The 13365-nt window shown below is 41.8% G+C and overlaps 1 protein-coding gene across 8 annotated transcripts in view; it reads left to right on the forward strand.

The window, feature by feature from the left end:
- Nucleotides 1–13365, forward strand: part of IQSEC1 (IQ motif and Sec7 domain ArfGEF 1) — a 328601-nt gene that overhangs the window by 250504 nt on the left and 64732 nt on the right. The window contains exon 1 of one of the 8 annotated variants that reach the window (XM_062586052.1): nt 7509–7611. The exons of the other annotated variants lie outside the window; for them this stretch is intronic. Within the exon in view, the coding sequence (XP_062442036.1) occupies nt 7547–7611 (65 nt within the window). The 5' untranslated portion in view covers nt 7509–7546. Of the gene's footprint in view, nt 1–7508; nt 7612–13365 lie in introns of those variants that run through there. 8 annotated transcript variants of the gene reach the window in all.

Raw genomic sequence — 13365 nt, forward strand, 5'->3', positions numbered from 1 at the left:
ATTTTTAGTCAATTTACACAGGGTGTTTCAAGAGTGTTAATATACTGTGCATTAGCTAGCTGGATTGTATGAATCATCTCGATGTTCATGTTTTGCCCAACCTCATTTGAAGATATTTTATTCAGTGACAAGTGTGTTAACCATTGCACAGACTGTGTAGGGAGTATTTGGTATCATCAGTCAGTGAATTCCTTTACACCTTTTTAGCAGTTATATTTAGTCATACTCAAATGTCACAAATCATAATGATGTTTCCATTACGTTCTTATTTGGATATAATACTTCAGGGCTTAAAAAACAAAAGCAGGGGTTTGCACTGCTTTTCTTTGGTGTCTTAAGCACGTGCACAGTGGGTCTCATCAGCCCTGTTGCTACTCAGTGTGCAACTTTGACATCAGTGTTTCAGCTCATATAGATTGTAGACATACTAGATCCAAAATTAAGCTGCCAAGAGACGGCTGGATTCGTGCCGTTCAGCAGGGACACGTGAACGCTTGCGCCCGCCCGCAAGGAGCGGGGAGCGTGCAGGGGCGAGAAGCGGAGTCGGAGGGGCAGGTTAATCCATGTCTTTCAGCAGCAGTACCAGCTTAGGCTGATGGCAAAACTGCAGCAATTCTCCAGAAAAAAGTTTTACAAGGCCTGAACAGCAGCCTGGTGGGGGAGCTTGTGGCTCCAGCTTGCTCTCCGTGAGGTTCGCTGTTGTTGGCGCGTCAGGGCGGATTCCCCACGCTCTGGGCTCCCGGGCCGCAGCGTGGCTCAGGAGCCCGGCTCAGCCCTGTGCCCGCTGCCCTCGTGTCCCAGGTCTCCGCTGAGCCGCCAGCGCTCCCGCAGCTGCCCGCAAGCCTGGACTCAGAAACATGATGTGTATCATCATGTGCCGTGTAGCAGCACAAACGTGGCAGTGGAAACGAAGGAAACGAAGGCGCTTCTGTAGTATGTGTTTTGGTCTGAAGAGACAAAGGACCATTACATGTTTGTGTATAGTGGTATCGGCAGTCACCTAGTTTCACGGTACAGAGTCCTGGCTTTATTACCCATAAAAGCAGATCAAAGGTTTTCTTTTCTCTTTTCTTCTATTTCAATGTACTCTTTCTGGCAATTGAACAGCCTGCGTCGACTCATAGATGAACCTCTTTCTGAAGGGGCTCTCTGGCTCCTTGTCCGCTTCTGTACTTTCCTTGGGGGATTTCCAGGCATCCACTGTCCTTCTGTCAGTGGATTTGTCGGAGGAAAGTGGCTTTTCCTGAAGAACCACCACCACTCAATGATGGACTGAGATTGCAGCCTCTGTTTCCCGGGTATAGCTTCCCCGCTGGGGTGAGTCCTGGAAACAGTGACGACTCTTGAAGGGTCCCTCTGTGAACATTTTTTCAAAAGAGAGATCACAGGCTATTCACACGCAAAAGATTAAGCATCTTGCATGCCTATGGATCTGTCAAAAGAAACGGAAATATTTTGATATTATTGTAATGAAATGCAGATTTCTGATAGCTGCTGAATTTTGTGGCACACCAGAAGTGTGTCTTGCTGTGAGCCACGCTGAGGGCAGCAGAGGCAGAACCAGAGAAGGTAAAAACGTTAGCTCAGAAGCAGTGTGATCAGTTCTCTGTAGTTCTCAATGAAATCTATAAATTCTGTACTAAGTAAAAGCTCTGTCTAATACTGTTTCAGATGCTGTTCCAGTGGATGTAATCAGTCCCTATTAGAGTGCACCAAATAATGTTGTTTACGCTTGCTTTTGGCAAAAGCTAGGGTTTGTAGGATCAGCCTCTGACTTTGAGGGACAAAATCAGCTCAGAGTATCAATGGCGGAGAAATTTGCATCAGGAATCCTGGCATTGGTCTCACGGTTTGACTGTGATCTAATCCTCTTTATGACTTGCTTTTCTCATTTCTAAAATTCTGTCAGTTTTACAACCTGCTACAGTTTACATAGTTGTCTGGTTTGCTTGCTTACATGTTGCATAAATGAGCATGTCTTAGCGTCCTGAAACATCTTTATCTTTATGAAAATTCCTTTTTTTTTTTCTCTAGAATTTGGCCTCTTATCCAAATCCCCTAACGAGAGCTTAAGAGAGCGTTTATTGCACACTCCAGCAGGGCTGCTTTCCGAAGCCAATGATGGACCATTTTCTTTTCCCCTGCCCTAAAGCTATGTATCTTGTTTTATGCAAGATGGTAAAAGAACAGGAATGTGTAGATTCGTGTTTCACTTTCAGTTCTCCCACTGATCTGCAAGGTGACTTTGAAAAGTTATTCTAATTTTCTTCTGTTAGGGCTTATGTTCTTTGTGCTTCGGTATTTGCCTCTTTCACATAGGAATAATGCTGTTTTATTTTTTACAAGGGTTTCTTTGAGATACATAGTTGAAAAGTACACTTTCCAGTCTACATCCCCGTGAAGCGAGCGAAGATTTCCATTGCCTTAATAGGCTTTGGATCTGTTCTTAGAAGAGCAAAATGACTACAAAGATTCATTGTTTTGCCTGCTCCATAGCAACAGACACCATAAAGCCTTTTCCCAGATGCATTTATTTAAAGGCATTGTAAGTTCAGTTAAAAAATAAAGCCAAGTTGTAGCTATTTTTTAATACTGTATTTTGTATATCAATTTAAAGAAAAAAAAAAGAACTAGGACACTACCAAAGGAAATGAAGCACTTTTTATATGAGATATGATAAGAAATCCATTTTGGGGCATACAAAAGTATGGTGAGTATAATAAAGTGTTAGCTTATAAAAAATTGCATGGCATATTTGCTAATTCATATGAAACTGCAGGTCATGTGGAAAAATTATCACAGTATACTGTGTTTTTTACAGTTAGAGAATCAGTATTTGTTGATAATCATCACATGCCAAAAGAGAATATTGTGAAAGAGTGTCTTATGTGCAATACAGCCTTTAACTGATATTATCACAAGATTTTTTTTTTAATTTTTCATATAGAACTATAATTTGTCATTAGGTATACCAGGTGAAGGGATAGTATGAGAAGCAGAGAATTCATGCAGAAGGAAGACTCATGTTGCGAGTTAGCAAATTTGTTTCGAGCAATTAACTGAATTATAGGAAATGAACTAATATCCCCCAAAAGTCCAGCATGAGAGGAATAACATTTTGATCTGTGTATGCATTTTATTATAGCACAGTTCTTGGTTGTGTTTATACTCTGAAGGAAACTCCTCCCTGGTAGTTTTTTCTCTCTGTTTTATGGATAAGCCTTTGCTTTTATTCAAGCAAAATGCAAAATAAATACCCATTTCAGCCTTTTAGATCTTGGAAATAATGGTGTATTAAATGTGATTAAGTTGCGAATTACTCTTAAACAGGGTCATAATTACTGTAGATTTAGATGACATGTTGTACAAATTGCTGTGTGCTCTTAATTACAAATTGAGTTTGTTACACTCTGGGGGCTTGTAAACCTTATCTTGGCTATTAACACATTAAATAACAGTGATGTATGTAAATTACTGGATAACCCAAAATTTTAGTGCATTGTGCTTAAATTAAGGTTTAATTATACTTCCATATTAGAAACAAAATGTGGTTAGTTTTAGCAAGGAAGATTGAATAGGCTACGGATAACATTCTCTACTGAGACATTGATAAATGTAATACTGGTATCAAAAATGGAGCTACCTTTGGAAGCCTACTGTCGTTGGTATTTACTGGTCACGGTGAAATGAAAAGGGAGGTGGTACCGAGTGAGTGAACTAGCAACTGCAGTGAATAATGAATGAGTTGTCAGTCCTGAGCTCTCCCACTGCAGCTGCTGTGGTTGTGACGTGGGTTTCAGCATCCTTCACCTCCCTAAGTTTTGTACCGTCCTAGCGAAGACAAGTTCACAGTTTGAAACCTTTGTTTGCTTCCTGTTGCACAGAAATTTCCTAGTGACTTAATTTTTTCTGAAGTCAGCTTGATGTTTTTATAATGGAGCAAACATAACTTTGTGTTGTTATTAGCTCTGCTCCCAGAAACTGCTGGGAATAAGGATACTAAGATACAGAAACTTGATTTCCTGTCTCCTTACCCTGCAGTACATATAACCACTGTATCTTGGTGGCAGCTTGAATGTGAGCTAGGTGTCAAATGGCAGCTGGAAAACAAGAGTACATAGGAGCCTCTGCATGTCCTACTGGTTGTGCCAAAGCTTCCTACACAAAGAACAGATGGATAAAGTGGTATAAAACCCCACACTGGCTGCATGCTGTTAGGAGACCATCCCCCGGCCCCCTCTTCTGAGGCCTGAAACACCACCTTGATATATTTGGCATGCTGCACTGCACCTGTCTAGTCAGGAGCAAAAATAGGTAACTCTGTACTTCTGAAAAATTGTCCTAAAAAGTCAAGCTATGTCTGTATGAAAAATCACAAACTGTTACCTGACTGAGGATAATTTATGCAATATGGATTATGGCTCAGTGAAGATGGTTTGGGAATGTTTAAAAACAAATATTTAAGGAAAGCTTTCCAAAAATAATTGTGTCAGGCTGCCTTGACTCGCAAACCACAATGCCATCTGCCTAGCACAGAAAGAATTTGTTTTTCTGCATTTAATTTTCCCCATTGAAATACATGAGATAAATTATATTTTGTATATATACAGGATCTTGATGTTTAATCTTTACCTTGGGTTTTAAGGATTGATACTAACATATAAAATTATTTTACAGAAACTTTGATCAGGTCATTTAAAACACAAATTTGAGAAATTAGTATCATTGAAATTAAGGGGGGAAGAAGCTACAACAGTAACTTAAAGTAGTGTTTGAAACAGGAGGTACATTGGTATCTCATACTAGTGTAGAAGGAAGAGTGTGCTTGAAGTGGATTCAGAAAGGCATTTTCTTCAGATAATTCTGTGACTCCTTTTGACATCTGAGCCACCCTTTCCAGGACATATTCTCCTTCATAGCTTGCACTAACGCTGTCTGCGGTTGGTTCCTCCTCGGGTAACAGATTTCCTTTCGGTAACTGACCCATGGACTACTTCTGTCTGCTTTGAATTTGTCTCTGTTTACCAGAAGAGACGATTATTGGTGTAGGAGGGCATTGAGTCAGGACCAGAAAAATGTGGGACTGCTGCTGGTGACTGTCTCTCCGAGACTCCGCTTCCCTGGGAAATCTTAGACACCATGTCAGAGGCTTCCGTAGTGGTGAATCTGTCTGGACAACCACTAGATGTTGAAAGCAGGCATTGCAAGTGTCAGTAGTAGCTGGTTGTTGACTTGCTCTAACATCACTGTCAAAGTGGTCCTTGTAGGCGTATCTTCAACACATTGCGGTCTCACTTAAAGCTAGTTAAATCTATGCTTATATGCTTTGTGGAATCTATGCCTAATGCTTCCTTAAGAAACTGTGCAAAATGCTTATTAGATCTAAGTATTTAATTTAAGTCTGCTTAAGAGAAGTTGCTTTGATCCTTTCATCATCAAGAAAGGTGTGATCAGCTCTCATAGTGCATGTTATAAATAAAAGGTATGTTGTGTATACAATACAAGGACGCAACTGGGCCTTTCATTATGCTCTTTCTTATACCAGATCTGTTTGAGCAATGTTTTCAGTTTCTAACTAAACTTTGGAGTTCCCCCAAACTGCAGAGACCAGCTAGTGTTTCTTTTATTTGCTGGAATGTTTTTATTCCTAAAAGGTATACTGCAAATGCTCTGTCCCCAAATAAAACTGTAGTAAATATCATGCAAATGATTATGAATGAAGCCTTTTGTGGCAAACTTACCAAAAAATAAAATAGAAAAACAGCCTACAAGAATGGTTCCTGTTTTCTTAATTAGCATCCCATTCTCCAGTCCTCTGGCATCGAATGAAGCCCAGGGAGTGTCTGTGGTTAGGCTGTTTGCTCAGCTTACATAGACCTAATGCTTATTTTGATGAAGAGAAACTTATTTAGAAAGCAAATGTTTTTGATGATTCCATTAACCATTTTCACAGGAAGCTCAAAACTTAGGCCAGTCTTGTTTTCTTGTGTTATTGCAGTATATAAACTATAGGGGATTTACTGTTTTTCAAAACACTAACTTCTTTATACCTGTAGGTAGCACTATTTATCTGCCAGAGTTACGGTGGCGTTTCAGCTGGGTGCTTTTATCCTGTAAAGCTAAAAGCGCTCTAAGAATCGACTGTAAAAGAAACTCTTAATTAGCAAGTTCTCTTCAAAACTATTTATAGTTTAGCTGGGAAGAGGAACTCAAGCTGCATGTTAAGGTGGAGCAGACAGTTGATCTGGTGTTTGCTGGGAAAGACAAGTTGTGGAACGGGCTTATTCTCAAGGCTTTCAGATACATTCGCAGATACGCTGTAGACACTGCTTTTCTAGACTTTTTCAGAGGAAGGCTTGGAAAACATCATGAAGCATAAGCAATTTTGTTAAAACAGATGTGTTAAAATAGATAGAAAATAGTATCACAAAATCTACAGTCTTTCTCATCTAGGATATAACGGGACAGCAAAGGATCAAAGAACCTTAAAACTTATTTGAGTTACTCATTTTTATCAAAAATTCTCATTTTGATAGTTGTATTTCTTCTGTTAATAATCATTCCTCACAAAACTGTTGTTCTCCTGCCACCAGGCCTTAATGGCCATTAAGGTGTTACATTTGTACGTTTGCCTACGTGTGTTTCACAGGACCAAAGTTCATGTTTTGCATTGCAAAACTGCAAAGCGCTAACAATTGCACGCTAATGTTAAATATTTATGTTTAAAATGTTCTATTGCAAGTAAGCAGCCTTTGGATTATTGTGCTAATACTCAGAACAGTTAGAAGGAAATTCAGATACTATTGAGTGACTGTGGTGCAGACAAAATTCTTCTATCGCCTTGCCTCACTGCATGCCTTGGAATGAGCGTATGGAAAATTAGTGGAATATTTGCCACCAGCACAGCTGCTGTCATTGCATTTAGATTTATTTAAAAAGTCGCTATTTTTTTCTGTTCTTATGGTGGGGCATCTGAAGTACTTTTAGCTTTGCCGCGTTGTGGTGCACTCTGCTCGGGCCTTTCTGGGGGCTCGCGGGCGGCTGCCCCAGCTCCAGGCAGACGGCGGCCGACCCGCCTGCGCCCGCGGGTTGCCTGCTCCTCTCAGGTGCCTCAGGGGTCGGCGCGCGGTTTTTAACGCACCGCTTAACGCAGGTTGAAAGATGCCTGACTTTTTTTTTCCCCCCTCTCCCTTTTAAGCGGCGGCCCGGCGCGTGCTATCGGGCTCGGCAGCCTCCCCCGCCGCTTCGCTCCCGCCGCCCCGGGCGCTAATCTCGGTCGCGGGCCGCGGCGAGGCGAGGCGAGGCGAGGCGGCCTCCGCGCGCCGCGGCCGTTGGCGCCCGCGCGTTGCCCGGGAAACCGGCCTGGCCTGCGCGCGGCCTGGCGCGGGCGGCGCCTGCGCGCGGGCGGCGGCGGCGGCGGCGGCGGCGGGGCGCGCGCCCGGGGCGGGCGGGAGCGGCGCGGCGGCGACCCCGGCCTGCGCGCGGCGGCGGCGGCTATGGTGGTGGCGGCGGCGCGGGGCTGCCCGGCCGCGACTCCGGCGCGGCCATGTGGTGCCTGCACTGCAGCTCGGAGCGCACCCAGTCGCTGCTGGAGCTGGAGCTGGAGAGCTGGTGAGCGGCGGCGGGGCGCGGAGCGGCGCCGCGGGAGGGTGCGGGCGGCGGCGGCTCGGGGCGGCGGGCGGGCCCGGTGCCGCGCTGCTGCACTGGGGAGCGGGCTGCCCGCTGCCAACCTCCTCCCCAAGAAAAAAGGAAGAAAAAACTTTAGCCCAAAGGCCTTTGAGGTGGGCACACGGAGCAACTGATGTAGGAAACAGAGAAAACAAAACAAAAGTGTGTGCCCGGCTGATGCACGCGTGGGAGCGCGCGTGGCCGCGGTGTCGCGGGCGGGCTGGCGGGAAGGCCGCGCCGCGCCGCCCGCACCGCGTCCCCGCCGAGCGAGCGAGCGAGCGAGCCGGCGCGGGCACGCCGCGGTAGCTGCTCGGGCGAAGGGCTTGCGGGGGAAGCGTGTCTCCTGTACGGGCTGAGAGCTCGCCGGGAAGACGGTTTGGTTACCTTCTGAACCGATCGGCTGTTAAAGAAGCGCTCAATTGCAAGTTAACGTATGCAACATCTTACACTGTGTGCGTGAGAAAATTATAGAAAAGGCGGAGGTGGTTAGACTTCGTGTGGCTACACATGAGTAAAAAATATATTCTCTGTTAAAGGAAAATGTTTCTTTGGTAAGAAAAAGGCTTTACAGCACAGTTTGCAATCACCCAATTAATACTCTTCAGCTCGGTTTTTACCATTGAGAAAATAATAAAGTTCAGATGGAAAGTTTGCTGTGTGGAATCGGTAATGTTTGCATAAATGACATTACAGTTGCACGGTTTGCGACATAACATAATACATATGTTACTTTAATGACAAATTGCCCGTATTCATACAGTTATTTTGCTACATGGGCATTGTTTCAGTCTTTTTTTTCCCTCCATTGTTATACTCTTCCTTTCAGTTAAACTTGATTATTCTGCCTTAAAAGAAAAACTGCTGAGCTGTTGGTTCAGATAGTTGTATGTACCTGTGTCTGTTCCTGAGGCAGATATTCTCCATATAAACATGGAGTTTATTACATCCATGTAATGCTTTTGAAGAACTTCAGTCTTGCTGATGACTCCTTTTTGCTTCTTCTTTTGTATAAGACTTATTTTGTTGTTGTGATCTCCTGTTCGAATTCTTGAATTTGCTGCTGGTGGTGATGCTGTCATACTGTAGCCAGCAAGCTTTGTTCCCTTAGCTAGACAGGTGGCCTCGTCAGTGTTGGGATTTTGTGTGTGAAGTCAGCTTCGTCCATTTTTCTTAATATTTGTGCTCATATGAAATAATTTGTTATCGCCAAAAATACACATTTAGAACCAGAGCTGAGCTAACCAGTGGAGGTTTTAATACTCAGCAGATCAACAGAGTTTGTTTTTTTTCTTTGCCCCTTTGGAAGCTGTCTGGGAATCCTGACACGGTTAATATACAATTCGTGTTTCAGTTCTGCTGAAAAATTTGCACCTTTCAGGTAAGGAAACCCAAAGGATTCAGTTTTTCACCTAAAGGTGCAACTACCAAGTTGAAGTGGAGCTCTGATTTGTTGTTCTTGTTATAAATCTATATTGAGCATCCCTAGCAGTTGGCATGATGAGTTACTGTGGATGGCTGCTGGGCAAGCAGCCCTTCGCTGATGAAGAAGATACGATCAGTAACAGTTGACAGGGTGCTTTCCTTGAGGATTGAGAAGCAATTTCTTAGGATAGACAGCACTGCTGCCTTGCATGTTTTTTCTCACCTGGTGACCATTTCATGTTTGCAAAATGAAAATTATCTGAAGAGAATTTCATTTCTATTCATGGGGTCATGAAAGGTATTCCTGCAAATATTTAGTCCTCATCACAAAAATAATCTTCCATCAGTTGGAGGCTGGGATTCTTTGAGGATCTAGATGTGAGGTGCCAGGACTAAGAGTGGAATAACAACTTTGAAACACGGATTGTCTTTATACTGATGAGAATATTTCACAATTGTGTGGGTGATTAGTGCGCTTGTAAGATTATTCTAACCATGCTTGCAAAGTGCCTTTGCCCTGAACATCAGTGAGAAGGAGCTGTGATTCTGAAAGGTAGCTTAAATGTAGCCCATCCCCTGTAAGTGGATGCAAGTGTCATCATGGACTAAAACCAGTACTTGTGTCCAGTTGTAGAAATGCTCCAGGCGTTTAAAATCTCCTCAGATTTCAGTTGTGCTTCTTGATGTATAACATATGTGAAACTCGGACTTCAGGCATCTCTAACCGAACAGTGGGAAAAACAGTGTTAGAATTGAGACCGCTTTCTTAGTACAATACTTCCTCTTGCATATTGTGTGGTGTTAGAGGTTGCATTGCCTTAATTGTGTAGCCTCAGCTCCTTTACACTTAATGAGTAAAATTGGATTTAGCACGCTTTTAGGTCTTTTTTTTTTTTTTTTTTTTTTTTGGCGGGGGAGGGGGAATACTAGTGTCGTAAAGCTGTCCTGGAAGATACCCACTTAGGTCTTCAGAGAATCTCAGGATTCTTGCAGGGGGACAGCAGACTAACTCATCTTCTTTGTCATATACCTACCTGACTCTCAATTCTTGCTTAATTCTGACACGTGCAAAGGAATAGTTCTTCCTAACCTTTCCTTTTCCTTGTGTTCAAAATACAAAGGATTGTCACCTGAGGAGGCTAAAAATGGTTCTTTAGTTTAAGCATTATGAAGTGTGGACTCATGGATTAGCTGGGTTGTGATTGTTATGCCTCTCCGTTGCAAGGATTTACTATTATTTGTGAAAGACATTAAGGACACAATTCCCTTACTCTTTCAGCATTTACATAATTCTTTTTCCATCAGAATCAATGGCTACTTTGTCATTAATTTCAGAGCAGACATATTTTAATCACAGTAGCTGTCAATCAATTATAGCTTTTATGTTTATTTAATAACAGAGCTGCAGGAGATCTCAGAAACTGTAGTCAAGATTGTGCTATTTGTTACATTAAATATATGAGAATGTGCCCTTGATCAACAGAAGAACAGCTGGAATTATGAACAGATGAATCATATGGGTTGGGGGAGAAAGTATGTTGGTATGTTGTTTTTGTTAGCAGTGCTTTGTTTAAATTTCTCTTGTGTTTAAACAGAGTATGGGCCACAGGCCAAATTCATATTCTCAATTTTACTTCTACATTTTTTTTACCTAACAAGATTGAAAGAATTTGAAAGTTCATTTGTAGCATCTTGTATAATGTAACCTATTACCAAAAGTTAGATAAATACAGATTTTTTTTTAATTCATATGGCTTTGTTTGGCAAAGGTAATTACTGATCATGGGCTTTTAGCAACACTTATTAATCAAAAATATCTTAGTCACCTACCAGTAACACTTCTTATGTCTTACCAGAATTTTTTTGAATTTATTTGTTTTGTGATAAGAAGAACAGTAGTTAGGGTCTGGGTAGAGATGGCAAGTTTACTGCACTGCTGTGATTTGACTCCAGTTTTCCAGAGAACAGATGCTGCTTTAATCCACTGTAGCACAAAGCCCTAGTATTACATTAAAGGCAACTGCAAATTTAGCTAAACAAATCTTGCTTCCTTATAATAGACAAAAGACTAGATTTTTTTCATAAAATTTTTGTATAGGTGTCTTTACATATATATAAAAAAAAGCATTGTGTGTGATTAAAAAAATCAAACCTTTCTGTCTGTGCAGGAGAAGCAGAAAATTAAATGATGGCTTTGATAACATTTAATACAGGAAATTGATGTTGTATATCTGTTAATCAGATTTTTTTTCTGTAGTTCAGTGTCATTTGAGTTAAACTTGTGCTTAAAACCAAAGAACCTAATTCTCTCTTGCCTTGTGCTGTGCAAGCACAAACAAAATGTTATGGTTCTGATTTGGTTTTCCTTTATATAAATGACCAAATACAGGGCAGGCAGTAGAAGAAGAATCACAAAGATGATTAATATTTTTTGAGGGGAACTTGCGTTGTTTAGTCCAAAAACTTCAGTTGTCCATAAGATCTGTTGGATTAACAAGGATAGACATGGCATAAGTTTTGATAAGAAGAGAGAAAAAGAAAATGAAGCTCTTTCTGCTTGGTGATATATATACAACCTCTCAGGTCATCTGAATGCAGTGCAAAAGAAAGAAGATACAAACCCAGAGTATTTTTTGTTATAGGGTATGTTTTACAGATCCTAAATCTGCATTATGGGAAAGGTCCCAATTTGACATTCCTAAAATTTTCAATCCCAATGTGATACCAAAATGGACTGAACTTGATCTAACAGTCTCAGACCACTTGTGGAGTTAAATACAGCTGTAGCAAAGAGCATTGCATTTTAGGCAGCTGTATGTTGTACTGCATTTAACTTGAGTTAGCGTATTCATTTTAGTGTAGCCTCTGGCTGTAACGATTACTGTTGCCGACCGCTCGGTTTTTCTGCGCCGAGGCAGGGGTAGGCCAGGTCCGTACTTGCACAGGGATCCGAGGGAAAACCTCCAGGAAGGAGTGCACGAGTTAGCTGGATGCTCTCCTGCCTTTTACCAGAGTACTGCAGAGAGTGTTTCCCCTGTCCTTTGTGGAGGTTGTGTCGAGGAAGTCACCATTCAAATGCGATGGACAGCTGCGCGCCTGATCCCGCCGTAGTTCTTAGGGTGGTCACAGCACTTCTAAAAGAACAGTCTGTTTAAACCCCTGACTTTCTGGTCATGCTTCAGCTTAGTAGCTGAAGCAGTAGCTTTTCTCAGCCTAAATTCTCTCTGCTCTTTCGACTGGGAATAAAAATTATCTTTTTTCTTAGGTGGCTCTGCACTGTTGTGCTGTGCTGTTAAACAACTGCTGAATTTCCATTCCGGAGATGACTGGGGTGAGACTCATGCTTTGAAGATAGTGACATTTCACAGGGTGTTGAATGTTAGATAACGTTTTTAGCTATTCTTGAATCCTCAAAAGAAAGTTCAGTGTTGTTGTTTATATATTATATTCTTGCATTTTATTCTGTGAGGCTTATTTTTAAAATGCCAGTGTTGTGAAGCATTGGGTAGAAACAGTGGTTCCAAAAAGGAGCTGGTTATAATATTCAAGTTTTTGGAGAACTGGCCTTTTCAGTTAATAGATTTCTGTTGATATTAATAGTCAATATTTTGTGGAACTGATGGAGAACAGAGAGTTGCTCAGTGTTTACTGGTAATTGTCGCAAATGGTTGCAACTTGTTGCGGTCTTGGATTAGTTGTTAGCAAAACATGATTAGGTTAATCAAGAAGAAAAAAAACTCAGGTTTTCCTGTACTATCACAGTGCAGTGTGCTACACATGCTTCTGACTGATTGACATTTCCAAAATCTGTGTATTTAAAGCACCTGTATGATATTTCATTTTTGGTTTCCCAAATGGTGTCTGTTTTTAACAGAAGTTGGACTTTGGTTGTTGTCCTAAAAGAGCATTTTCTATGTGGAAAGAACTGTGAATTAAGTTATGGTGAAGAGCCTAAAAGTCTAATAATCATTCAAGCTCTTTCTTAAGATACCTTCCCCCTTTTTTAAAATGATCCAGTAGCCCAAATTCTCCATTCTACTAGCGTGGCTTTTCAGAAGAAGCAATGCAAAATGATTTTACATTAGCTAGAGATTCCTACTGGAGCATCATCTTTCTGTTAGTGATTCCACATGTGTATAAGGCTGGCAAAATCGTGGAATCTTATTTTACAGCCTCTCCTCATACAGGAGGGGGTTGTGGTAGCACTGATCAGCCTTGCATGTGGTCCCCAGCTAATTCAAGTCCTATCAGCAGAAGCCAGGAGAGGTTGCCTAT

The sequence above is a fragment of the Rhea pennata genome, chromosome 12 (assembly GCF_028389875.1).
Source record: "Rhea pennata isolate bPtePen1 chromosome 12, bPtePen1.pri, whole genome shotgun sequence".
NCBI classification, from domain to species: domain Eukaryota; kingdom Metazoa; phylum Chordata; class Aves; order Rheiformes; family Rheidae; genus Rhea; species Rhea pennata.